A 27,194-nucleotide genomic window follows, 5' to 3' on the forward strand; every position below is an offset into this window, starting at 1 on the left:
TCACGTGCTTGACTTAATTTTGCAGGAATATAAGAGTCTTGGTTTCTAAATTTCTTTGTCAAAAGAATTCTTCCTATTTATCAAAAAACCTGTAAGGTACATATAATATTTTATATATACGTATAAACATATATATACATATGTATATATACATATATAACTGCATATATAAAACTGCATTTATATATATATGTATACACCATGATTTATTTCTGTCATTTTAAAATGGTCTAGTATTTGTCAGGGGAACAACAGCTTCCACTGCTGTCATGCATCTTATTGAGAGCTGTGGTGCGTACACTTGCCTACTCAAACGCATGTCATCTTTTACAAGGACTGACAAATGTTTGATCAGGGTCATAGTCTTACCCTATGTTATCCAGTATTGAATTTTACTATCTGTTTAAATTATTGCAGGTAATAAGTGACAGAATATATTAGTCTATTGACTGACCAACCTCTTAAGCTTTAGGGAAATCCATGTTAGTTTGAATTACAAAATGTGTTATTTACACAGGCTTTATTCATGTAACTTCAATATTGGAATGAATAAACTTTCAGTTTAGATAAAGTTGATATCTGTGATAATCCGTATAATCTAAATTAATTTCAATGGGGTTAATTCTCTAATGACAAAAAATTTGTATTCTTTATTCCTTCTCCTATGCAACTAAGTATACCATAACTTTTTGAGCTATTTGCCCTAGTGATAAAAAAACTCCCTGGTATTTAACTACATAATAATTTTTTAAATAGGAAAAGCCTTCTCACATTTTTTACATTCATTCTTTCTTTCTCCTTTTAAAAAATAGTCCATAAGGCAAAAAATCTTAGGCATTGATTAATTTTTTTCTGTATTGTTTTGACACACTCAGATACTCAAAGTAGACATCATTCAAACACACTAAATTTCAATGTAGCCCCATTGTTCTCATGGTTGTACCATGGGGAGGTTCAGAAGGAATGCATATTCTCCATCATAGTAGGGAGTACTGTTGGGATTGCCAAAGTTTTTTCAGTAGAAAGAGTATTTGTGGAGAAGCTATGTATGCATGATTCATGTTGCTCAATGTTATAAGAAGGATAACATATTTGCTGAAGCTATTGAAACTCCACGAATATAACTATACACTGTCTGGACAGGAAGATGACAAAATGTTCACTTTTGTCATTTTTTTGTGCTATATGATCTATGAAATGTACATAAAAACTAAAATACGGAAATACAAAGTTCTTGCATCAAAAAATACTAAAGGTAATAAATCAGATACCCAGAACTGAACCACTTGTCTTCAGTGAGTATGGCTACTGCATAAAGGCAACTTTGAAAAAATGGTTGAAACATTTGATTTGCACGTTTGACCTCTATAATAAGCTACAAGTCTATATAACCTAGGTCTGTTAAATTATAGTGCCATATAATCCTAGAGTTTTTTTCTAGGATTTCTTCAAGATTTCTTCAAGATACCCTCTTGAGTGAGTAAAGCATCTAAGGTCTCTGCTGTGGCTTTGCAGAGAGAAATTGTGAAGGTAGCTGGTATGGTGTTAATTTTCTGAAATAAAACAAACTGGTTTGCAATTTGCTTGGCAGATTTTTTTACCATAATTGCCTTATCATTCATGAATGTGAAACAGAAATGGATTCTTTTGACGAGCAACAAATAATAGAGGGAAAAAGGAAGTGGTTCTTGTATAAAATGAGTAACTGAATCCAGCAGATGCTGATATGAAAACGTGAAGGATGAAAGTGAATGCTGAGAATTTCTGCTAGATTTGCTCTAAATACACAGCATGCCAGTAGAACAGTCTGTGACTAGTTTGATAGTCATTATTTCCAGGAATCAGGAGTTTTTCTTTGCATAATAAATCAAACAGCAATAACTTTATTGGATTGCACTGGCCCAACACAGGATTAATACCAAAGAGGACTCCACCAGACAATAGACACCTGGCCACATACAAATAGCAGATAAGACACTGGTCACTAAGAAATTGTCACTGGGAAATTGTCAACAAGGCGCATTCCATACTTTCAGTCAGTCCTTGGGTCCATACATACTTTTGTTTTAGAAGAGATAGTAGTATCAAGTTAATGATGTACAATAGAAAATGCAATGTATTGCTTTATAGTCTTATAAAGAATCTTATTCATTACCAGAAATACATGAGACTCCAGTTGTTATAGACATTTTATTTGTCTTTCTACACACAACCTTAAAGTGAATACTGGCATGTGGAGATAAACTGTAAGAAAACTGCTTTCACAGCAGGACGAGGCCATTGGCAGTTTCACCTAATGTTTTTGGTTTGTACAATACATATTTGAGAGACAGTATTGTGTAGTCTGGACATTTCAACCTAGATGATATCCTGGGCCCCATTAAAATTTTGAAATAAGAATTGATAGTAACATTTGCAAATATTCTGTAATAGGTCTAAGGCTGCAAATCTGAAATTGGACCCAAAGAAATGTGATTTGCTTCAAAAAGAGATCAATTACCTTGCACACATGAGCAGGTTGGAGAAGGGAAGATTTCCACCAAGAAAATATAATTGTGTGGTGCACCATTAGACAGCTTTCTAGACACTAATAGATATGAAGAGCTTTCTAAGACTGTTCTTTTATTAGCTGTTTTTTGGAAAGAGAACTTAGAAATGTATTTGTAGAACTGGAAGATTTTTTTTTTCCCCACTCCAATTCTTTGCCCTCTTTCAAGCAGTTCTCTAACTGCCATGATGTGTAATGTGCCATTTTAAGGTAAATTTAAAGTACCAACTAAATTTTGATCAAACTTAGTTAATTATGTTTTAGACACTTAAGAGTAAATAGCACTGTTTGTTTGTGAGTTACCCTGAAAGAACAGTGAAAAGTGGTAACTTCATCAAATGACCTCATCTGGGGATCAGACTGAACTATTAGTGGTAGTAGTTAATTATTACAGAGGAAAATATACATGCCTTACATAAATTACCAACTCCATCAAAATTCTGGCATTGTTTAAATCTGTACCAATTTGACACTTTAATTTCAGGTTCTTGATGGTCATTATTTTTGTGCTTTCTTCTAATGACTCCTTGGATTTAATAATCCTGAGTTGCGGTCTATCACACAAGTGAAAAAACTAGCAGCTGTGCTAGTCCAATGGCTCAACCACACACCATTTTGGGGAAAAGTAGTCTTGCAGATTTTGTTCACAAAACTTGTGTGTTAATCTATAACCTTGTTCTCATTAGAAGAGCAGAAGTAAATCTCTTTGAGTAATTTATGTCCTTGTGCAGAGGTAGATCTCTCCTCCAGGTATTTGTGGATCATCCAATATGAAGCTTGTGAGTACCCCTGAAAGTTTTCTTAGCCTCTTCATGATAGCAATCTGTGTCATGGTAGCCTAATGGTTAGGAGATTACTTTAAAAGTGGCATCTCCTCAAAAGGTCCATCTGACCAGTAAATTTATTGGATTCTGTACCTGCATAACCAATGAAGGATTTACTGAAGTTATGTACTTCTAGCTGGAAGACAAGAAAAAAGGGACCTTAATCAGATATCCTGTTCCATTTGGTGATTTTCCAGTGATAAGCTAGAGAAAACAGTAAACAGATTTTATGGAGTTTCTGACAACTTATATAGTAATTTCTGTTTGGACTATAGTGGAGCCGTGTTGTGAATCACTTACCTTTTCTTGACAGAGTGTGAAGACAGTCTCTGATACATGTGTGATTGACTTGGTGTCTGTGATATATGGTCATATGGATAGCTTTTCAAAGACTTAGTAATTTCTGATAGGAACTTCTTGTTACAGTAGAGCGCTAGAGTGAATAAGTTTTAAGAAGGTAAGCTTTTTAGTATCTATCCCAATACATGGAGTAACACAAGGGAGCTAATGTGGCCATAGGACTAAATTCATTATTGCCCCATCAAATTTTGGCTGTCAGAAGGTCACAATTTCTGCATACTATCCCATAAAATCAGTACTGGAGGTATTCTGACAGTAATGTTTTATTTTCTATTGGCCATAGATAAGATAGATTTTGCACAAGTCACTAACTCAGAAATTCATTAATGGAAGCTTCTTCTCAGATAGTTGAAAATATAAATTGTTTAGGGACAAAAAAATCTAAATGGAGTTGAATGAGATTAAAATGCTGTGGGACTGGTGACATATAAATATATTGCTACAGAAGCAGTTTGCTGATACATTAATAATTTATGGACAGATGATATAAGTGTTGTTAAAGCCTCTTTGCCATGTCGAGCTTTTTAGTTGTCACAAATTTAGGATATATTGGATTCACAGGTAGCAGCTAATACAGGGCTTATTATTATTTGGAATCTATTAAATTGAAAAGGGTAGATTTAAGGTCTGCATTTTATTCAGGGGAGAAGTAAAATGACCCTGAGATTAGCTCAGTTGGTTAGAACATGGTGCTGTTAACAACAAGGTTGTGAGTTCAATCCCCATATGGGCCATTTACTTAAGAGTTGGACTTCATGACACTTGTGGGTCTCTTCCAACTCATAATATGCTGTGACTCTTCCCTGAATCTATGATGTAAAATTTTTCCTTGGAATTTAAAATTAAAATAATACACTTTCTGCCAATATGAAGCTGTGTTCAAGGGTACAATAGATTTTAGCTGTCATTGGAGAGGAGCAACTCTGAAAGAAAAGTAAAATGATCTACCAGGTCAGATACAGTAAAGGAACAGAAAAAAAGTCAATGATAGAAGAATCACTGAGGATGTAGTGTACTGCAGAGTCCCTGTTGAAGGATTGGATTCTGTAAACAAGTAAAGCATATGCTTTTTGCATTCTTTATATCCTTATAAGATGCTGTGATTTAAAGAAACTTTTAAATTCGGTAAAGAAAGCAAAAATTTCATGCTCTTTGCAAATTAAAGACCTATAACAGAAATAATTTGCTCCATCTTCAATTCCTCTTCCTAAATGAAACATGTATGAATTTAAGTTTTGACTACCTCTTTTGATCAAAAAAGACAGCATAACTGTTTATAGCTTGGCTGTTGTGCATGGATTCACCAGGGAGAGTGAAATCTAGAGTCAATAACAGAGGATTTTTTAAATTTGGCAAGATTCATTTTATGGCTAGACTTGTAGTAGATAAGTGCTGGATGAGTGATAATGTTGGCAAATTACTGAATGGTATTTCTATCAGTAAGAAAGAAATATGGGTAAATTGCACTTGTAAGTCTGCCTTCCTGAAGTTATGTTTTTAAAACACGTGGTAGTATCCCAAGAGGTTTAGTGCATTATTTTGTCATAGGAAGAATGATTCATTGTGAATGGTTAGGGCATAGCTGTTATTCAATAGATATATAATTTTCCTATAGAGATACTTATTAAAAAAATAATATTTTCATATTTTAATATGCTTTGGTATTTTTTGTGCGTATAGAATATCATGCTATATGGAAACAACAAACAGCTGATTTTTTTTTTATTCTGGCAGGTATCTAGGTAAATATGTAGCCACATTTATGGATGAATGTTAAGTCTTCCTAAAATGATAAAGTAGCACCTCCTTCGAGCTGCCTGTGGGAGCTTTAGGTTCCCTTCACAAATTAGCTTTTGCTATACAAATGCAGTCAGTGAAAAAAGGAGAAATGTATAGAGGGAAGCATCACAGGGCAGTAAGTATAATGCCGATCATACAAATTCTGTTCTTATGTAATAATTAACAAGAAGGCTGCATTGGAGTTCAAACTGAGATGAATATTTAATGTTATGACAGGTGAGTTACTAAATGTAAAAGAAAAAATCTCAGGCAAGAGAAATCTACATATCTTTCTGTAGACTCGTAATTCATAATATTTAACCAGCTATACTGATCAGGTAGCTAAACTTTTCAACTGACATTTCCTTTAAAGTCCCATTTAACCCAAAGTACTCTGTGATTCTATGACCCATGCCCACTTATAAATCAGAAAACTAATTTTAACCTGAGCTTTCAGGTTGTTCTTACAACAAGGACAATAATTACTTCAGTGTAAAACAAGAAAAAGCTGATGAATACTTACACATTTTGTTATGTTTAGCCACAGAATGATTTACCAGTGGATTCATTAAGATCTTTGCTTAAAAGCACAAGAGTTGCATTATACAGTAGTTATAACAAGATGTATGTATAACCCCCTCTACAAAATTCTTTTACTCTCCTTTCTCGTTATCTAAATCTTTTGGTAACACTAAGTTGATAGAAAAGTTATTAGTAAGTTGTGACTCAAACTTTCTATGCTGCATGGTCATAAAACAAATTTATGCTTAATTTCAAGTCATAAGCATCTTTAAACAAACTAATTTCCCATAATGTACTGCAAAGACACTTTACGTAGTACTTGAAATCTTAGCAAACCTCCTCTCTAGAATTTGGTTAAATTAATTTTAAAAATAAATACTTACAGTAATAGAATCAAAGTTCTATTCAGATTTTAATCTCACCATTTGAACTGCTTTTTGTGCTTTGATGGTTATTTCTTTGTCATACATATCCCTGGTTTGAGTGAATCAGTGGAATCCATTTAAGTCTTCACTTAGAAGCAGCTGGCTTGGAAAACAATATATGTCAGCTCACTCAACTCATAGGGAAAAGAAAGTTGATTAAAAAACCATCTTATGGCTGATCCGTCTGCTACCTTGGGAAAAAACACAAATCCACAGCTTGCTGGTTATGAAATCACTGATCGTGTTTTTCAGCTTTCTACATCCTCTGTTTCTATTAAGGTAGCATATTACCTAGACTGAGTGTTTTACAATAATGCATTAATTAAGTTGTAGGAATTCAGAAGAGAGTAAAATGAGATTTTTTTAATTCTCAAGTCGTTCAAAGATGGGTTGAAAGCAATGATTTTTCATTGTGGTAGATTTTGAAGTCTCCCGTCTTTCTCTTCCACAGGTTGCTAAAGGTAAAGACAACCGAACTGGTGGAAAGCCATGACATTTTAAAGTATATTTTTATCTAAATACTTTTTACAGAAACCGTTGGGTTTGCAAACTAGAAATTTAAATTAAGAGTATTTAACTCTATTTAAGGTTATGGCTCTGGCCATTGCTTATGGTTGTTAACATCAGAAGCATATTTTACAAACAGATGGGAAGCTCAGGTCTTTGACATTAGCACAAGTCAAAGTCATTGAGTTGCATTGATTCCAGGAGTTTTAAACACAACCTTATCTTTTAGCTGGGAGATTGCTTTATAATGACTATCAGAAACATTTGTAAATATTTGTAAGAAATTATCACTGAACTCTATGATAATCACTACTTGTCTTTAAAATCTGTATACTAGCAGGGCTGAGATTTTGTTTTGTGGAACTGATTTATTCTGAGTTTCATCTTATACTGAAAAACAAAGCCAGTACATTTTGGGCAATATGGAGCTGCTACTTTTCTTAATTTTTTATATCTAAATAGGATTTTATTATTTCATATGACTAATATATAAGTAAGAGGAGTTAAGCAGTAATAGCTTTTTGACTGTGATTCTGCAGTTCAGTTCTGCTTAATATTCAATAAATAATCAATTCATAATACAATAAATTTCAATTTAATTTTTAATTAAATAGGTATAGTCCATGGTTTAAAAACATGCTTGAGTCTCCTTTTTATTGGCTACACATAATTCAGGAAGACAGTCAACTGTCATTAGGCAGAGAAAGATCAGATTTCAGTATCTGTGTTACTGTTTAAAATATTATTCAGATACACTTTACAGTTTGTTTTGATTAATACTGTCTATTACTGAGACCTTGAATTACTTGGAAATTATTGGAACCATGTTTTTGTTTATTTTGAAGGAAATGAAGCATTGAATTGTGATGAGCAAAGTTCTCTCTTGGAACAGGAAAATAACAAAATAAAAAATAACAATACTCTGATTGAAGCAATCTTCACAGTATTGTCTTACTGCACTTTATCGCCCAAATCTCTTGGCATTGCTTTTGAGTCCTACATGGAAAAAGAGCTGCTGTGGAATTGCTTATACAATATGACAGGTATTTAATTTATTAATAAGCATTTCAAATCTGGTGTTAAATCTTGGTTGTTTTTAGACATGTAGTGAACATTATTTTTACCATAATAAATCGGGTGAAATTATGTTAGCTTACTTCAAAATTACAGTATTATTGAAGGGTTTTGTGCAGTCAGGCCATGGTAGGAGTGGTGAAAATTTTGAGGAATGCAGAGGTTCCAGAGCAGTGTTTGAGTGGTCTGATTACCTTAAGTGTCTTTCTTACCAGCAGACTGGCTGCAAAACGTTTTTGTAGGTCTCTACAAGTAGAGGTTCTTCGCTTCTATGCATTTAACAGCTCCAGACCTTTGCTGCAATTTAAAAGTAAGGAAGCATGGAAGAGAGTGGAAAAAGAGAAGGAAGGACTTCTTTTCCTGTTGAGGGAGAAGTAATCTGATGAGCATATAGGCTCTGGTGTCAACAGGCACTCAGCCTCTTTATTTACTGTTGAGAGGGAAAGCTGCCCTCACAATTAGAGCAACTAATTCTACCCTCAAAGAAAACCAGTATTCAACCAGAAGAAAGAGGTGAGGCTTAGAAGGGTGATACTGCAAATTATGGATTAAAAGCAGGAAGGCTTAAAAGAAGAGGAAGAAAATGGGAGAATGCAGGAGGGGAAGTAGAATTATGAACATCCCAAAATAGAAAACAGTGATGATGAAAGTGCTCAGGTACTTCTCAGAGAAAAATGGGATTGCAAAAAATAGAAGTTTAAGGTATAAGAGGATGAAAAACAGAGAAGTGGTGCCTGGAAGCTTCCAGAAAGACCATGATTAGATCAGCAAAAAGTAGAGGGAAGCAAACATATGAGCAAAGGATCTAAGGATCTGACATGTCAAAACACATCTCTGATATGCTCTGCAACACTCTGCCTGACAATTGCAGCTCCATGACAACGGAGAAACTGCAGTTTGCTGTGGTATTAAGAATGTGGAGAAGATTGATACTTGTTGTAATGTCAATAACTGTATTTAGGATGGTGTGTTTTGAACATGCAATCTCTGATGACATGCTGTGTTTCTGTTGATGACTATTATTTGTATGTGTTTTTGTTTCCAAAGTACCTTTTTTTTCCTTTAGTGTGTGTAGCATAACAGTTTGGGTATCTAATGAATGCAACTTCATTAATACTATCAAGACAAACAAGTAGAAAATAAGGTATATCTTTTTGCCTCATTGATAACTTGCCTAACAAGTAATTGAATGTTTTCCATATAAAAAGGAAGACATCAATCAGCTTAAATTGAATTTTTATAAACATATCAGTGGAGAAATGATAATGAAGGAAATAAATTGATTTTTTTTTGTCAGTACTGTATTAAAATGGTACCAAGATGCTATATGGTTTTGTATTATACTCTTTCTTTAACTTGTAATGGACCAATAGGTCTAATTTATTATGAATCATAATGCTACTTCTTTTCCATAAAAATGCTGAAAACACTTTCTGAAACAGATTTACACAAATGAATACACTTACTGAATATTTAATAATTCTTTCTTCTGAAGTTTCCAGTTTTGGTGAGTCAGAGCCAGAAGTTATCAGATGCTTGAAGTTGACTTTGATTAATTCAGTCAAGGGTGTAGTGAAACAGATAATTTCTTTGATGCATTCGTGGGAGGCGAGAGAAAACTATGGAACATACCAGCACAAGCAAATAGTTCCTGAAAGCTTACTGAAAACTGTTCCAAAGGAATGGAATTACACTCCTCGGGAAATGAAGAGAAAAGAACCTGGGAAATGTAGGTGAAATTTATACATAATATTTATATATATACAATACATCCTCTAAGTTTGTCGTAAGAACTTTTAACTCCTTTGCTCCAAAACTGGGCAGTTAGATTTTGTGAGTTGTAGTATGACAATGAACAAACTATTTCCTAACATCCTGTGGTGGTTGGTTGGGTTTTTTTAAGTACTTTGCTTTAAAATTCAGTTATTCTTTCTTGAGGCTTACGCCCATACATATACAAACAAGATTTTGAAAATAATCAGTATTGTAGTATTGATAATAATAGTATTGAATATGTTTTCAGCATCTGGCAGTAGTCAGATGGGATTCAAAACAAAGTGAAGAATAATGCCTATACTTCAGCCTCAATGGCTGTAAACAGTTTTCCTTTTCATTATCATCTTTTTATTCAGGACTGTCATTCATCCCAGCTTTACAAGACAGCAATTTATGCTTGAATAAAAAAAGCACTGAAACTGTTGCGGAATATACTACTGCTTGGTTGTTGAAACAGTTAGTAAAGAAAGAAATCATATACAGAATAGGAGGTGTTTTGAAGGTGATTAGGTGTAAAGCTGATTTCTGGTGTGCATTTTCATAGCCCACAGTGCCTAAAGCATCTGTCATTTCAGGTCGTGGTTCAGAAGGCTAACTTTTGGAAACATTTCATGGTAAATTATTGCCACCTGATTATTTTCAGTACAGTAGTATGTTCTGGCAGAGTTTTGAGTGTGTAGATTGTGGCCCAGCCAGGGCATAAATCCATTCTTTTTTTTCATGCATCTTCACTGTACTCTCATTTTAATCTAGAACTTGTATTGCTATTTTATGCTAATTGCTATGTGTGAACTGATATGCAAGAGAGGTAAGACTCCAGGCTTCAAGACAATTTAAATTTGTATGTGTGATATCTAGAACAGATATGGCTTCTTTTTATAATAAAAGAAAAACATTCGGAATGCAGGTGCAATGACATGGAGCTTTTTTTAGTTGTTAGGGGTTTGTTTTGGTGCTATTTTAAATCTTGACTTAAGTCCATGCTGTGGATCACCTTTTGCTATACTTTTTCATTTTAAATGTGTCTTGGGTTTTGAGCAGCACAATTTCTCTCTAGTTACTTTTATAGCTACTTTTATTACCTGGAATCTTTAAAATGCAGTGCTATCTAGTGTAGATGTTTATATGAAAGATGATAAACTGAAGTTTTGTTGTTTTGAACATAGAAAGGGATTGATAAAAAACTAGAGATTATGAATGTGTGTAATATTCTCATACACTAAGTGTAATGCTTCAGCTGTGAAGTTGAAAAAAAATTACAATTTTGAAGACAACTTTTTAGCATTCAGAATACCTGAGTATTGTCTTTCTCATTAATCCTGTAATGACTGTGCACAGTAGGACTAATTGTTAAGAGTCACAGTCTAAATTTGCTGCTTTTAATTCATGTGATTGTTTCGAATTTGTGTGATTTATGTGCAGAAACCATAATAGAAGTGAAACTACAGTGTTGAGTACTTAAGCTTTTTGCCCATTTTCACTACAAAAGAAAGTTAGAAATTATCATGCAATATTCAGAAGCATGTTAGAACTGTAATGTTAATGTTAATGATATCATCTTTTCTTTCTATTTTTAAGGCTTCACAAGGCTTGCAGCTCAAGCAGTATCTATTGTAATCAGCAAGTTACCTACAGTGATTGCATGTTTGCCTCCCCCAGTTAAATACTTCTTTTTTCTGGCTGAGAGAAGAATGTCAAGAAACTTTGCTGAATTGAAGAAAGCTGGTCTGCTTGTCTGGAACTTGATTGTAATTATATGTCGGATATTTGAGGATGGAAATACTGCAGAATTTTTAACAGGTGCAACACTTGACAGATGGAGCAAAGAAAAACTCAGTTTAGTTCGTGTATGCTTAGAAAGTATTATGGGAAAACAGAAAAGTGGTCCTAAGCAAGTGACCCAGAAGATTATACAAAGCATTGAACAGCAAAGACCAAACTGGATTGAAAGCCAGTTGCTGAAGGCAAGAAAATTGAGCATAGACTGGTAAGAGCTTAGTGTTTTTCAAATGCAACTGTTTGCTCTTTATTTTACTAGATTATTGGCATGTCTATGGCTACTGCTCAATTTTAAGGAAAAGAGATTAGCAGTGATCTTATATGAAGCGCATTAGTCCTTAATATTGATGGAATATTGATGGCTTCATACATGGATTTGTAATTTAAGTTCATTGCTGAAATAGTAAAAGATGGTTGTTTCATCAGAACAGTGTGTTCATAGTACTACAAGATTTCTTATTTTCTTGATGAGCCAAAAATGTGGACAAGTCCATTGTTATAGCTTTCAAAATGTTAACAGGTACTAAATGTATTTATAATTTAATTTTACTGTGGTGAGTAAATTAAGAGGAACTATAAGAAGCTTTCAGTGTTCATTTGTGAATAAAAAGCTAGCATACTTCATTCTATAACATATCAAACCCTGAGGCAAATAGGGTATATCAACACAGGACAAGAAGAATATCCTGCTGTGCCTTTCTGAGAAAATACCAATTTTTCCTTCACATTTGATATTAAGATCTTTGCAGTGATTTTTCAAGGAGTTGTGTACATGTCGATGTGTTTGTAGTCCAGTCTGTTTTAATGCTGCAGTCATGTATCATTCTGCAAAAATACCATTCATCAACTTTGCAATATTAGATTTATTGGAATTACATGACTTAATGAATTAAATTGTAACTACTGAAAGTAAGATGGCTGTTTTTTCAATGAGTATTCTTGAAGGTTGCAGTCGTTGTTGTCATGTCAGGATCTGTCCATATCAACAAAGGATACAGTGATTGTAGGTTGGAATCAGTGATACCAATGAATAGGCTTTCATGCAGTGCTTTAAGGGACAGTGTCCTGTTTCTATGAGCAGTTAATGTGGGTAGCAGTAAGCAGTAATAGCGTCACACAATCGCTCATTGACATTGGCCTTTTCTTATCTTTACATTTCCATTTAATTCTAATTTACAAGGTCTAATCCAATGATTAAAAGATTGAAGCCAGATGCCAGTGATTGAAGGAGTTGTAGAATAAAAAACCATGATGATAATTTGTAAATTGATACTTAACACAATGGTCCCATAATACAATTTCTAATGTCACTGAGACAACAGGTACTTCTTAAAATACAAATACAGGAAGACAATATTGTGCATAACCTCTAAAAACTAAAACTTTAGTTAATTTGCACATCTTCTGAAGCTGAGAATTTTAAGTTAATATACTGCTGTATTTTCTTTTGTAAAATACCACAAAAATGCTGTGTTATACATTAGGTATCAGGTTGTGGAAAGTAAACATGGGAAAATGTTTTCTGTATGTGTACAGTGTCAACCAAAGAGAAAACTAGCGTATGACTAGGCCTGGTAATTTTAAGCTTAGATTAATGAAGAATACATTACCTGCTCTCCAAGTGAGCAGTTATTTGATGCAGTTAGGAAATTGACTCCCCTGACTTCAGTTGCATTTCTGGAATAGAAGTCTAATATGAATGTTATTTTTCTGTTTTTCATTCAAATATTATGAGTCAATATCTGGGGGGAAAAAAAGATCCAGTTTATAAATAGCTGAGAGATGAAATGTAGAGATAAATGTTATTATAAATGCAAATTACAAAACTAATATATTAAAGCTCAAATTCAAATATTCAATTAAAGTAAGTAGCAGCCCCATAATTACTAAACTAAAAGTAATCTTTCAAGAGATTTATGATTTTCATGTGATTTGTTTGAAACAGAAATTACTATATTGGAAAATCTAAATTGGTGTTATGTAACTGTTCAATAATTAAATTATTTTCTCATGTAGCTGTATGCACATGCATATATGTATTCATAAATGGTTATAGACTTCTAATAGATACAGCATGTGAATGAAAAAGACCCCTATAAATTTCAAAAATTTATTTGGGACTCACCTACAGAGCTGTAGAAATGTCTTTGAAGTGCAGTGGGTTTTTATAAGCAAAATTCTTGCTTGATTTTGTGTTATGTTATTATTATCAGGACTGCTACTTAGATAAAAAGTCTAAATGTTATATATTTACTTAATTTTAAAGAATATTTCAAAAATTATAGTCTTCATTGAAAGGTTCAGAAAGTGGCACTCTTTGCCTGCCTTGTGTACTGCCTGAAAGTATTAGTATTCATTAAAATAACCTTCACTTTATGGTAGCATCAGAGCTGTAAACAGTCATGTTAGATTCTGAAAAACACACGTCCTGAGAAGAAAAGAAAGGTCTGTCTTTGCAAAGTAATTTGTCGAATTGAAGATTATTGTTTTTCATCATGGTGACCCTGACCTTGCTGGCTGGTTGCATATACAGATTAAGATGAATGCAGTTATTCCTTGGCTGAGGTCTGCCTCTCTCAGGGCACATTCTTCCTAATGACATGATTGATAGGCAGTCCCAAATCCAGAAAGGAAGTCATTAATCATAGTGCTGCCTGAATCCAATCATCTGCTTCACCTGCACAGTAACGGGCAGTAAAGGATACAATTTGGGCACTGGCACTGATACATTACTTTGTCAGAGGTTCTTAGCTTTTTCAATGTTAGTCACTAAGAATTTTGACAAGAAATTCAGGTTGTATCTGTACATGGCATCAAATATCAGCCTTAAGTGTGCTTTAATTTAAAGATCAATTTCTTTGAAGCTTTTCTGTAAAGTACACCATAATAACAGAGTATCACTTCCAGTCAGCAAAGAACAAAATTATAGTTTATATTTTGAAACTATTTGCTCTGTAGGACATTCTGAAACTGCATGTGGAAGCAATATCAGCATTAATGTCCAGCAGCTGTGCAGCATTTCAGGCAGCCTGTAGGTCAAACATCAACTTTCAAAGTACTGACTTTGTAACCATGGCACACTTTCAACAGTAAACTGCAAGCACAGTGGTTTTGTTTTCAGGTTTTGGGGGGTTTTTTGGTGATTTGTTTTTCGTTTTACTTTGAAAACGATACAATATTGATTTTGCTTTTAATTGAGAATGCTTCTTTGGTTTATTTTAACTTAATCCAATAGTGTCTGTAGGAAGGACAATATATTCTTGTTAATCTTTTGAGTTCTTGACACATACATGTCAAATACCTGTGTTGCTTTGAGGAAAATTTTAGTACTTTTTCTTTCTTAGACTTTATCAGTAACAATAGTGAGATAGTAACTTGTGTTTGTGTGTGGAGAGCAGACTGACAATGATCAGAGATTTGAATGCACAATTGTGGAGGCGTTTGGGAATGTCACCTTCAGATTTTCCTTGGTAGAGGTTTCACACAAATACAAAGAAAACAAGTAACAGTACAGGGCAAAAAATGCAACAAGTGGCAAATAGGTACCTTTTAAATGGTAAACAACATACCAGTGGAAAGAAAAATACTTCAATTTAAAACTTCTAACCTATACTTCGAGTAATGGCTACTTTTCTGACATGTTAATTAGGCTTTAATGTGTGCTGTGATGGGCATAGAAAAGTGAACAAGAGATGGAAGGTAAATGCCATTTCTAGTAGCAGAGATACTTCTGTAGGGGAAACGAAAATATTTGCTACTTCTATATCCTTAAAGAGTGTTTTATGTGTTCATCTTTCTGATTAAGATGATAAAAATTTGTATAATAATGTTATTTAGTAAGTATTATGTGAGAGATATATATACAACAACATTTATGCAAGTCAAGTACTTCCAGGTTTTTCTGAACATGTAGTTCTAGCTGAGTTTGTGTTAATATTTTGCTTCTTAGAAATTTAACTTAAGACTGTATCTTTCTTATATTCTAGTGCCTCAGTCACAGTTAAAGGTGCAACGTTAGAGGAAGGAAGCATTGCGCTTGGATTCACTGAGCATAATATAAACATGATGGTCCTGGATATCTGCCACAAACCAGGTGGTAGCAAATACCTGAGGCAAATTTATCACATCATCCGGCTCAATGAGGTAAGGAAACGGCCTTTTCACAGAGCAATTAGGTGTGTACTGGCCTGGGGCAGCGTCTGCTGGCAGCTAGGGGTTAGTCAAGGAGGTAATAATAGTTCTTAGAGTCAATATAGAATCCTATGTTGTATTTTAATAGAATCCATTCCGTTTAGGCTTTTGTGCATTTCTACAGAAAAGATTATTTTATAGGAAACACTGTAGATTTTATTTAGGTACTTAGACAGTAGTATGGCTCATAAACTTCCTTCAGTTTCATGTTGTAGACCATAGATACATTTTGGAATCTGAGCACAGTAAAAAAAAAAAAAATTAAAAATCAACGAAGGCTGTTGAAGAGTTGACTGAAAAAAATGTAAAATTACATGTGGTTAATTAACTCTTCTGATTTAAACAAGCAAACATACAACCCCTATGGCTGTACTGAGGAAGTAAATGCATCCATATGAAATCTTACTCAATTTAGACAATTCTGTTCATCTAAAGTGCTTTTAAAATTACAAGAAACAAATTCAGATTTATGGAATTTTGGCAATGTAAAAGAATTACCGCATTATTTCTAAGGCTGTTCTAAATTGCCCCAAATTACCAAAAGCATTCTGATTTTATTCACTTAAACATAGGTTTGTTTAAATTGTACAATAACACAGTTCTACACAACTTTATTAAGAAAGTTCTGTTTATTAGCTTTAATTACTAAATTATCTGAATGCGTAAGAAGGTGCTGTTAAAATCATGGCAAGTATATGGAAGTGTTTACAATAAAATACAAAATAATACAAATGCAGGCAGAGGCCAGGATTTTGCTTTTTAAAAAATTGGTAGCAAAAAACCCCGACTAGGCAGCTATGTCTGTAGGAAGGCCATAGAGTGCACCTTGGGACTAACACTGTGCTTCTGAAAATCAGATCCAACTGTTTAGTTCCTAAGTACAGGCTTAAAAGCAACCTTTATGAATCTGTCTTCGGAAGCATTAGAAGCAATGTAAGTATATATGTAGAGATGGCAACCTAACATTAGTACAGTACTGAATCTTTTCAGGTTTCATCTCAAACAATTAACTGGTTTCTGTGTAACTGGTTTGGGAAGTGAAGTGAAAATTATTACTGTAATAAACCAAACCTTTTCACCTGGAGCACATTCAGGATTACTCTTAGGTATAAAGGAGTGAGGAAAAGACCACCGAAAATAGCATATAGTCCGGTAGTTAGCACAGTTACCTAGGGGACAGCATATGCAGGCTCAAATTTTTTACTTCGTGGTTTAGACCAGGGAATTGTATCTGCATCTCCCATATCTGAACTAGCTCCCCAAACCTCCATAACATTAGCTATCAGCATGGAACTCCTTCTTTTTCCCGTTGGAGTTGTTTGCCTTGTAGAAATTGCAGTAAAAATGCATTCTGTAACTTTCAGGGTCAAAAATAGAATCATACCCTAGTTGAAGGAATAAAATGCACATGCTGGGTTTTGGAGACCCTGATCCAAGATCTGACTCCTGTGAGTATTTGGTTATTTATACAAAGTGGAACAGCTCCAATAGGAGGTACAAGGCTGAGAGAATTAGCTGGAAGAGGGACTTCAGCCTGACTTTCCGCATCCCAGGTGTCTCTCCTTGAATTTCTGCAGCTAGTAGGACCTTTTTTAAAAATAGAACATTCCTCAGTGGAAAAAACTGTATTGTTTTAAAAAAGAAGAAGAAAAGAGATCCTGACCAGCTTGACTCAGAAGGATGTAACTGTATTACTTTCAATTGCCTTTGAAACCATTACAAAACATTTTAATGCTTAGCATGGTATTATGATAATGCACTTTTCAGTATTATTTTTCAAAATCTAAATTACGTTTAATGTGCATGACTATGAAGAAATAGATTTGATTGTATATTCAAAGGTCTGTCCTTTTGTTTAAAGGCTCCTTGGAATGTCAAGGGATTGTTTTCTTAAAATTAGTTTAGAGATCTTTATGCTACACTGCTTAGTAATCATGTGTAACTAGAGAACAAAATGAGGAGACAGAAAATTGTTGTTCTCAGTGATGTTGCTTAGAAAAGCGGGTGAAAAGGATATGGATTATTGGAAACTGTATTTGAAAATAGAGATATCATTTTACAAAAATTTGTAATAGATACTGTAGTACTCAAAAGAGCTTGCAGTCCTTCATGCATTTGCCAAAAATAATAATAATTTAAAAAATAATTTTTTAGTAATGCCAACAAAAGAGATAACTCTTCTGAGCTGTCAGGCTCAATAATATTCTGTATACTTGGTTTGATGCCCAGTCAGTGTAGTGAGGATATAGTTCACATGTGTACAGATGTGATTATATATTTTCACATTTTTGAAACATGACCCTTTCAGAGCCTACAATATTTACTATACTAAAGGAGATCTTAACATAATATATATGCCACTGTTGAATAAATCTCTTCATCAAAACCAAAACCACAGTATTTTATTAAAGACAGAAAAACACCTTTACTGAGGTCAGCTGTATACCACTTGAATTTTTCGAACCCCGGCAAGCAGGTGTTACCAAAATTGGTGAAAAGCTCCTTCCTAACACCACTGTAGCATTAAGAAGCAGGCATTCTTTATTACAGCACCGTATGCAGAAGGGGATATTTCCACCAAAATTATGCATGTCAAGTACAGAGAAGATCCCGCTTATATACTATATTTTACTTACATATTCGTTGATTTTCCCAGAATAAACATACATATGATAAGAATTTCCTGGAGACCAGTAACATGTTCCCCCCCCTCTTTGCACATGCGTTCTTCTGTCCCAGGGGTCCCTCTGGTGGTCTCCGCTGGTCCCAGACCCCAAAGTTACCCGTTCAGTGAGCTGGTTTTGCTTTCCAAATACGGAGTGGAGATGGTGTACCAAGGCTGGTTCATTATTTTGTTGGTGTTTAAGATGATCCTAGAATAAGTATTGTGCCATTTTGTAGAGTACTGGTTTTGCAAAATAAGTATTGTATTTTCTCACCAGCTGAGCAAGTAGTTCTTCATTTGGCAGCGCACGGACAGCTATTTCCGGTATTGCTACTGAGAAAGCAACACAGTCTGCTTCTGCTGGCTGCATTATATCCAAAGGGCTGGGTTGCTTTAGTGCTGTCTACAGGTTTTGTAAAAATGTGTACATGGAAGGCAGTACATTTACAAAAATTGGTAGATGTATAGAAATAACTTTTAAATAACTTCCTTCACCGTGGCTCTAAAATCTTTGTTATGGCATAAAGGAATGAATGAATGAATGGAGAATAAAAATCCAGATATTCTTAAAAGCTGAGAAAAACTAGCCAAGAGAGAGCATGTTTTCACGGTTGGTTTGTGATGTTTTAAGCAAAAAAAGCTCAATTTATTTTTCGTTTTTTGATTGGTTGGGTTTTTTTCCATACGTTAAGACAATTTTGTGATTCTCTTGGTCAGACATGACATTCGGCTGCAACCAGCAGAGAGACAGTCCTTCTCTTTCTCTTGTCCTGGTGCTTTTCCACTCCTAGGCCCCCCCTTTTTACTAGTACTAGAAATCATTTTGCTTCTTTACCTGGATGAAATTTTTTTTTTCTTCTGGCTGGTTTCACAACATATGCTAATGCCAACACAAGAGAGAAAGAGCTACAGTCAGTGTGGACTGAAAGTGAACTTGTGCCTTTCAGGTCAGGGTGTAGTTGGGTAAGCTTAAATAGATGATGAAACTCTTCTTTCAGAAAGAGATACTGAGAGGCACAGGATGCCTTGGCAGGTAGTTTGCATGTTATTTCATCTCAGTAGTACTGCAAGTAAGAGAAGCATTTGCATCCACCCGTCTTAATGCCTCACCTTGAATATTTGCTCAATGTTATGGACTTCATTTTAATAACAATAAACTGTTTAATCACAGTAGTCTTTCCAGCAAATAGATGTGTAAATGTTTCATTATCTAGCTCTTCATATAACGGTTCTTTTAATCAAAACACTTCATTGGCCTGCAATGATGATTTATTTACGTAGTAGTTGAAGAAGTGAAAACAGAAAAGATTGTATCCAAAATAATCATGCATCTGTTATAGTATAGTTTCTAAAATGGCAATGCAAATCATCATCTTCTTCTAGTCCTTGAATGCTTAAACAGCTAAAAATAACTTTTGTCAGGAAATTTAATCCACAAACACCAGAGGTTTATGTCCAGAAAGGAGACAGAGGAGTCCTGTTACTTTGTTCGAATAAAGGGAGAGGCCATGGGGCATTTCCCTGGGGTCTCTCAAGTTTTTGGAGGGCACAGCCTCCTATTTATCCTTATTTCCCAATTGCATTTCCCTCTCTCTTTCCCCATTGGCTGAGGTACTTGAAAGGTACAGACTTCCCGAAATGCCTAATACCTAAGACTCGCTTCTAATGTATAACCTCCCCTTTATTTTAATTCTTATGGAATTTATGGTTCTTCCCATTGTTTCTTTCATCTCTCAAGATCCAATTTCATTTATCAGCAGACCTATAGTTTATTTGTAAAGACATATCTCTTTCTTTCCATTCATCAATCAGTAGAATCCTTCCCATTGTTTTCTCTCTCAGTACTAGTTTTATCTTTCAGCAGGCCCACAGCTTGTTTGTAAAGACAAGTCCCTCATTCCTTTCACTTTGAAGAGTGGGAGAATATTTATTTCATGTGTTTAAATAACTGTTTAGAACGCGTTCATCAAAGAATTGATTTATAGTCATATAGTAATTGTTGAATGTTTTCCAAAATGTTTAATTCGAAAGACATAAAAAACATTTGTTTTTCATTTCTACATATACCTAACACATATGTGTGTATGTTCTCATTTATTTTATATATATGTAATTTGACAACAATTTCAAAACAATAGGTTAGATTGTTCTGTTTTGCTTCAGTTGGGTGCATGTTTTTGGAGGTTATTTCTTGTTTATTGTAAAATGGTAATATTCTTAAAAAGTTATCTATTTTTTAAGAGATTGTTTATTCCCCGCTTATTAAAAGCAACTTCTATCAAGCATTCTGTAAACTTATGCTTGAAATGTAGGCAAATTTCACTTAGAAAGCTAGGTGGCCTGTACTATATGTGTGGTTGCTTTTTCTTTCAAAAGGAGTATTTGAAAGAGCAGCTGTCCTGGGAGAACTTTTCTGAAGATGGTGTTACCTCGAGTCAATGCCTGCCTTTGACACTGAAGGACAGAGAAGAGCAGCCTGACTTCAACCCTTTCCAGGTGTACAGACAATCTTGTGCAAAAGTATTCAATCAGGTTTGTGAAAATCTGAAATCTTGGTTGTGGTATCATTTTTACTTCTTAGTCTTATTATGATCATGATAATGACAAGGACTGAATGTATGAAAATGAACTTAATTACATGTGCTCACATATTTTATGAAGTAGAAAGGAATATTATTCCTTCGGAATCTAATGAGTGTACTCTCTACAATATCACGGTGTTCAAAAAGCCATTACCATTATTTCTTTTACCGGAATTATTGCATGGAAGAGCAGTTTGCATTTACTTATACTTTCTGTGTTCAGTATACTGAAGGAAAGTCCATAGTAGCAATGACATTTATTACATCTGTGCAATTGTAGCAATGACATTTATTACATCTGTGCAATAGTACATAGGGTTAGTCTTAGTCCTTCAAAAAAGTAATGTCAGAGCTCTTTAAGTTCACATTTAGAATCTTCCTGATGGGTCTTTCACAGAAATGTTGAACAGTTAAGTAAAAAATGCTCTGGAAGTACAAAGATTTTACAGAAAAGTGAGACTAAACAGGGGTAAAACACACACACACATACAAAAACCCCTAACATCCATTTCTCTGTTTTTCTAAATCATGCTTGTAATATGCAAAGGATTATAATTTACTTACAGAATTTAGTTTCCTGATAATGGAGCAGTTAAAGAAAAGAGATCTGGTTGCCTAAATCTCTGCTGGAGCACCCCATGACCAGCTCATTACACAAAATGCTAAATAGTTTCTGATATCACTTTGATACTTAAAAAAATCTTATGTCATCATTTCTCATATATTCTTAATACATCATCAGTGCTTTTGATTCCAGCCTTCAATTCAAATATTTGAAAAGAAATGGTATTACAGTGACATGAAATTCACTTAACAGACTTGTGTAGAAATGCATCCTTTTTCAGTGCAGCTCTGCTTTTTCACCGTGTACTCTCCTAGCCCAGTAGAAATTGGTCTATTTCATCAGTTATATCGCTGTAAAATAGACTTGTTTTTCTTACTTGTTTAATGAATGCTTAATCATTGTCATGTTGCAATAAAAGTGTTAATATACTGAAAAAGGAGACAAATACCAATTCCGCAGGTCTTGTCACTGCAGAGAAACATGCTTTGTAGAATCCATGGATCAAAAAAATCATAGAATAGCTTGAGTTGGAAGGGATTTTCCAATCAAGAATCACAGAACCACAGAATGGGTGAGATTGGAAGGGACCACAGTGGGTCATCTGGTCCAACCTCTCTGCTCAATCAGGGTCATCCCAGAGCACATGGGCAGAGAATTGCATCCAGATGGTTCTGGTGCAATATATCTGGTGCAGAATATCTCTGGTGAGGGAGACTCCGCAGCCTCTCTGCGCAATATGTTCGGGTGGTTGGTCACCCAGGCAGTAAAGAAGTTCTTCCTCCTATTCAGCCCAGAAAGTACTGTGGGCTGCATCAAAAGAAGCATGACCAGCAGGTCAAGGGAGTTGATTCTGCCCATCTGCTCCATTCTGGTGAGTCCCCACCTGCAGTGCTGCATCCAGCTCTGGGGTCCCAGCACAGGAAGGACATGCACCTGTTGGAACAAGTCCAGAGGAGGGACACCAAAATCACTAGAGGGATGGAGCACTTCTCCCATGAAGAAAGGCTAAGAGAATCACAGCTGTTCAGCCTGGAAAAGAGATGGCTTTGGGGTGACCTAATTGCAGCCCTGCAGTACTTGAAGGAGGCTTACAAGAAAGGTCAAGTGTGGATACAATATTGCTGTTAGCAAGAATTTTTCCAGCTCTTTTCTAAGTCCGTGAGAGACTTTTCTCTCTCACAGAAGATATTCGCAGAATTTTGTAAACCATGAACACCTGCAACCTTGGAAAAGCCTTGTTTATGGTACAGTAGAAAAATATTTTGACAATGGATGTTTTAGGATTTTAGCCAATCACCCCAGGAAAGGTCTATAAAAGAGTTTGTAAAATAATTAAATAAATCAACCTTGCTGCACAATTCCTGCCTGCTGGATCTTCTCTCCTCCTCCCTATGGCTGCAGGATACAGTATAATTACTACGGTAATAGTGAACATTCTATGTATTCTGTGTTGGTATATGTAAAAAACATTTTACATCATTTACTCTTTTTGTTGCATTTAGTGGAGATAGCTCAGTGTAGTTACTGTGCCAGATGTAGATTGAGCTCTGGGGGCTGGAAATGCCAGGAGCCCCAGGCAAGAGGCCATGAACTGGCCTCATATCTTTGCACAACAAAGTACCCGTGGCACCAGCCAGGTGACTACACATTCAGAGACTGGGCAGGAGCCGATGACTCAGCTGGAACACACCAGACTATGGAGCACTTAGACTGTGAGAGGGTGTAACAGCCTGTGTAGGAGCTTGAGCTGTTACTCTGTCATTGCATTGTGATAAAATTTCTTTAAGCTACCAGACATCTGAGACTCTCCTATGGGAAACCTTGTCTGACTGCATGGGAGTGGTGTGTGCAGGGAGTCAGGTGGGGAACCCATCAACTTAATTTGCTTGGTGTGAAGGGGCCTCAGTCCCACCTGTTAAAGTCTCTTGGTGGTGAGAGTGTGACTGCCAGAGTGCTCCTGAATGGCCATACAGGAAAGTTTTCTTCTAAAGTTTTGCTAATTGTTTCCCATTCACGTAAAATTTAGCAAGATACTTAATCATAGTTTCTATGAATTTTACTGCTCCTGAAATCTGGACCACTGAACTGCTGTTTTAAGATCAACTAACATTTTTGTTGATGCTAAGTAAATTTCTTACCTTTCAACTGTCCAGTTCAGTAGCTGATTCTAGGAATTGTGTAATTTCTGTTAACAATTTAGCCACTTCATTCTTACATTCTTGCAAAAGTCTTAAACAATCACCATCTGGTCCTAATAACTTGTTGCTCTTGATTTTATCTGTTTGTCCTGATACCTCAATCTGTGCTAGTGCTACTGCTCCTCTGTTATCTAGTGAGCTTAAGTCTAGGGTATGCAACAGTATCAATCAATGCTAGAAAGAAATTATTTCCCTTTCCTGAAGTGGCTTTTTTTCAAACTAATCCTTTACTTTTTCACAGAAATGATCAGTCTGTGGAATTTTGTGAGTCAGAAATTTTATCTGGTATACTTAAAAATTTCCTCTTTGTTTTCATGACTGTTGCTACCCTATAGCTTCCCCTGTTTATCCCTCTTGATTTTACAAGTACTTCCTCCACATGCATTCATCTATTTTTAATTCTATTTAATAGAATATATTTTATATATATATATATTAATATATATATTATTATATATTATATATATTTATATATATATAATATATACTTAATTCTATTTTTAATTCAGTGTGGAGTGTAGAATAGTATCCTGGTTTCTGCCATGTAATGCTCTTCTTGTACGGTTCACTTAGTCGAATCTTTTCTCCTTATTTCTCATTTATCAGATGTTCACCTTTTCTTATTCATTCACTTTCCACTTTCACAGTATTTTGTATTTTCTTTTTACCCTTATTTCCTTTTCATACTCTGTATTTCACCTTTGTTTTTCTACTTTACTTAAACATGCATGCCAAAGATGAGGGTTAGGGAGTAAATTAAGTAAGGAGAAGGAAAGTGATAAAATACAGATGGAAGGAATAGGAGGGATTGCACTGATTCTGCTCTCCCAGATGAACCAAGTGCTGTCTCTAAGAAGAAAAAGATGCACTCCAAGTTGAACTTTACTGTTATTTAGGTTTATTTCCATTGTTTTGACTTGCTTAAACTTTTTTTTTTTAACCTACTCAGTGCTCTTTTAGTGTTACAACAATAACTTTGTATTTATTTCCTACCAAGAAGGTTGAATTATAGTCACTATTTGACCACTGCTGACAATGAAACTGAATATTATGCAACAGGATTTACTGTTTTGTAAACATAAGAATGTTGTGTGTGGTCTTTCGTCTGCCCACTATTATTGTAGATTGCTTTTATTTATTAAATAAGTGATATGGAGCTATATTTGTTTATATTTCTGGATTTAATGCTGTTTATAAAAACCATCTGGTGACTAGAGTGCCTTAAAAAACAATAGACAACTAAACCTTCACTCTAATTATGATACAGGTTACACCTTGAATTTTTCATTACAAACTTTTTGCTGACAGCAGAAAATGCAAATTGTTGTTACATAAAAAGTTACCAACTAATTTGCTTTTCAGACAATGAGTTGAGCTCTCAGACAAAGTAGTTGATCAGAATGCCATCAACAGTTGTAAAAATAATGGTTAAAAAACTGATTTATCTTTTTATAGATAGTGGCTATGTCCCTAATTAATTAATTAATTGCTGTCTTATTGGAATAAAAACCTTCTTCTGTGGACATGATTGATATCATCTTTCTAAGTCCTCATTCTAGACCCTTCTCCTTGGTTAGTATATCACAGCTGGAGCCTTAATGTACTGGTCATATTAATGCTGATTAATAACTAACTAGCTTCTTGCCATGTATCAACAGTCAGCCATTACTGAATGGAACTGGAATTGGTCAAGCTTGCTGCCAGGTTATTTGGGACTGAATCAGATGGCCTTCAGGGTGCTGCTGACACACAGGTAAGGGGATTTTGGCAAATAATCACATTTTCCTTTTGTATTTTTGACTTTGTAATAATGAATTCACAAAGATTTTACTGGTGCAATTTATAAAATGAACTTTGCATTTCTTTTTAAATACCCAATTTTAAAATGGAGCAACTTTTTTTCTGTTGTATTTGATCCATACTCAGATAGCTTCCAGTTCCTGTTTTGAAGAGTATAATTTGTTCTTTCTGTCTGAAAACTATATGGATATATGTTGATATTGCACTTAATAATGTTTTGGAAAAAAATTATTAACTTTCGCAAACCTATTCTGCTCAGGGAAATTTCAGCACAGAATTAAGCAATGATTACTCAAGTTGCAAAGTATCTTAAATTCAGTTGTGGGCATGCCAAGAGTGGCAAGAAATATAAAGGGTTTCCTTAATAGATCTTAATTAATAAAACTTATTTTAATATTTTATTGCCTTTTTACTTGTAAAATGTAACTGCTTAATTTTTAGGCAGGACTGATTCGCTATCTAGAAATTAGAATGACAATTTCAAAAGTGTGTGAATTTGCATGTCAAAAATGTTTTGGGTTTTGTATCCCATTTTCTCAATTTATCACTAGCAGTTAGTCTTAAACATTTAATTCTTCCTTCATTTCATATACAAAATATTTGTACAGTGTATTTCTAGTTTTCTGTCTTAATTGTGATAAGATTACTTCTTTCCCTACCCAAATTGTTCTTTTCCAAAAGTTTAATTACACAAAAAGTCACACCAACAAAGGTTTGTTATTCAGTTGTCTTCTCAATGTCCTCTGCTACCCGTTACCAGACAGACTGCGAAACTGTGCAGACTTTTGGTGTTAAATGCCAGAGACAATACAGTACTAATTTTTTTTTTTATAGTTCTCCTGTTGATTGCTATCTCATGTCCTTCATTAAAAATGAAATAGTTTGTCCTTTTAAAAGAGACTGTCATAGAAACTCTTTGACTCAAACTGGTTCTTGAACTACTCTTCATGTTATTGTCATCAATATGAGCCAAAGGGAGCAGAAGACTGCTGTGATTTGCTGAGGAAACATATTGTATGGACATTTCATATTCACTGTTCTCTTGAAACTATTTTATTTTTCTTTTGATCTCTATAGACGTTATAAAGAAGTCATGTGTATGCCTCCTCTGTCCTTCTCTGTATTTCACACCCATGTTATATCATCTATTACTTTTTATTTAATAAATTCCCTAATTGTTGTCATCTTTCCTCATTTGAAAATTTCTTCATTCATTGCGCTTCTGCATGGTAAGGAAATTCTCATCTAGAAATGACATTATGCAAGCCATTAATAATTAGCTCATGGATTTATTATTTCAGCCACTCTACAGACCAACAAATCATTTAGATCCACTGTGATCATAAAGTAGAATAGCTAATCCAGTATCTGCCATAGCAACCAGCATCTTCAACACAGCTTGTCTTTATGTAATTTTATCTTTAGCATAGCTAGTGTGTCTGCTCATACTTTCCAGCTGACTAGGACAATTCTAGCTGTTCTTGTGGTTACTCAAGCAAGCTTTGCAGTAAGACTTAGGAGAGCCCTATCTTTAGGTGATTCTTCTTGCTCCTTCCTAGAACTGCCTAAATATCAGCCTTTCTTGTGCTCCACACTTAA

General features: G+C 34.6%; 1 protein-coding gene across 6 annotated transcripts in view; it reads left to right on the forward strand.

Moving 5' to 3' along the window:
- The window catches only part of KIAA0825 (KIAA0825 ortholog), a 239,763-nt gene that overhangs the window by 108,110 nt on the left and 104,459 nt on the right, over nt 1-27,194 (forward strand). For 3 of the 6 annotated variants that reach the window (XM_032095237.1, XM_032095242.1, XM_032095238.1), the window contains 6 exons: nt 7,811-8,008; nt 9,535-9,768; nt 11,394-11,802; nt 15,581-15,737; nt 20,827-20,982; nt 25,454-25,548. In XM_032095237.1, coding sequence (XP_031951128.1) covers nt 7,811-8,008; nt 9,535-9,768; nt 11,394-11,802; nt 15,581-15,737; nt 20,827-20,982; nt 25,454-25,548 — 1,249 coding nt within the window. Of the gene's footprint in view, nt 1-7,810; nt 8,009-9,534; nt 9,769-11,393; nt 11,803-15,580; nt 15,738-20,826; nt 20,983-25,453; nt 25,549-26,320; nt 26,781-27,194 lie in introns of those variants that run through there. The other 3 variants (XM_032095240.1, XM_032095239.1, XM_032095241.1) reach the window with 3 other exon arrangements.

Source organism: Corvus moneduloides, chromosome Z (genome assembly GCF_009650955.1).
Source record: "Corvus moneduloides isolate bCorMon1 chromosome Z, bCorMon1.pri, whole genome shotgun sequence".
NCBI classification, from domain to species: domain Eukaryota; kingdom Metazoa; phylum Chordata; class Aves; order Passeriformes; family Corvidae; genus Corvus; species Corvus moneduloides.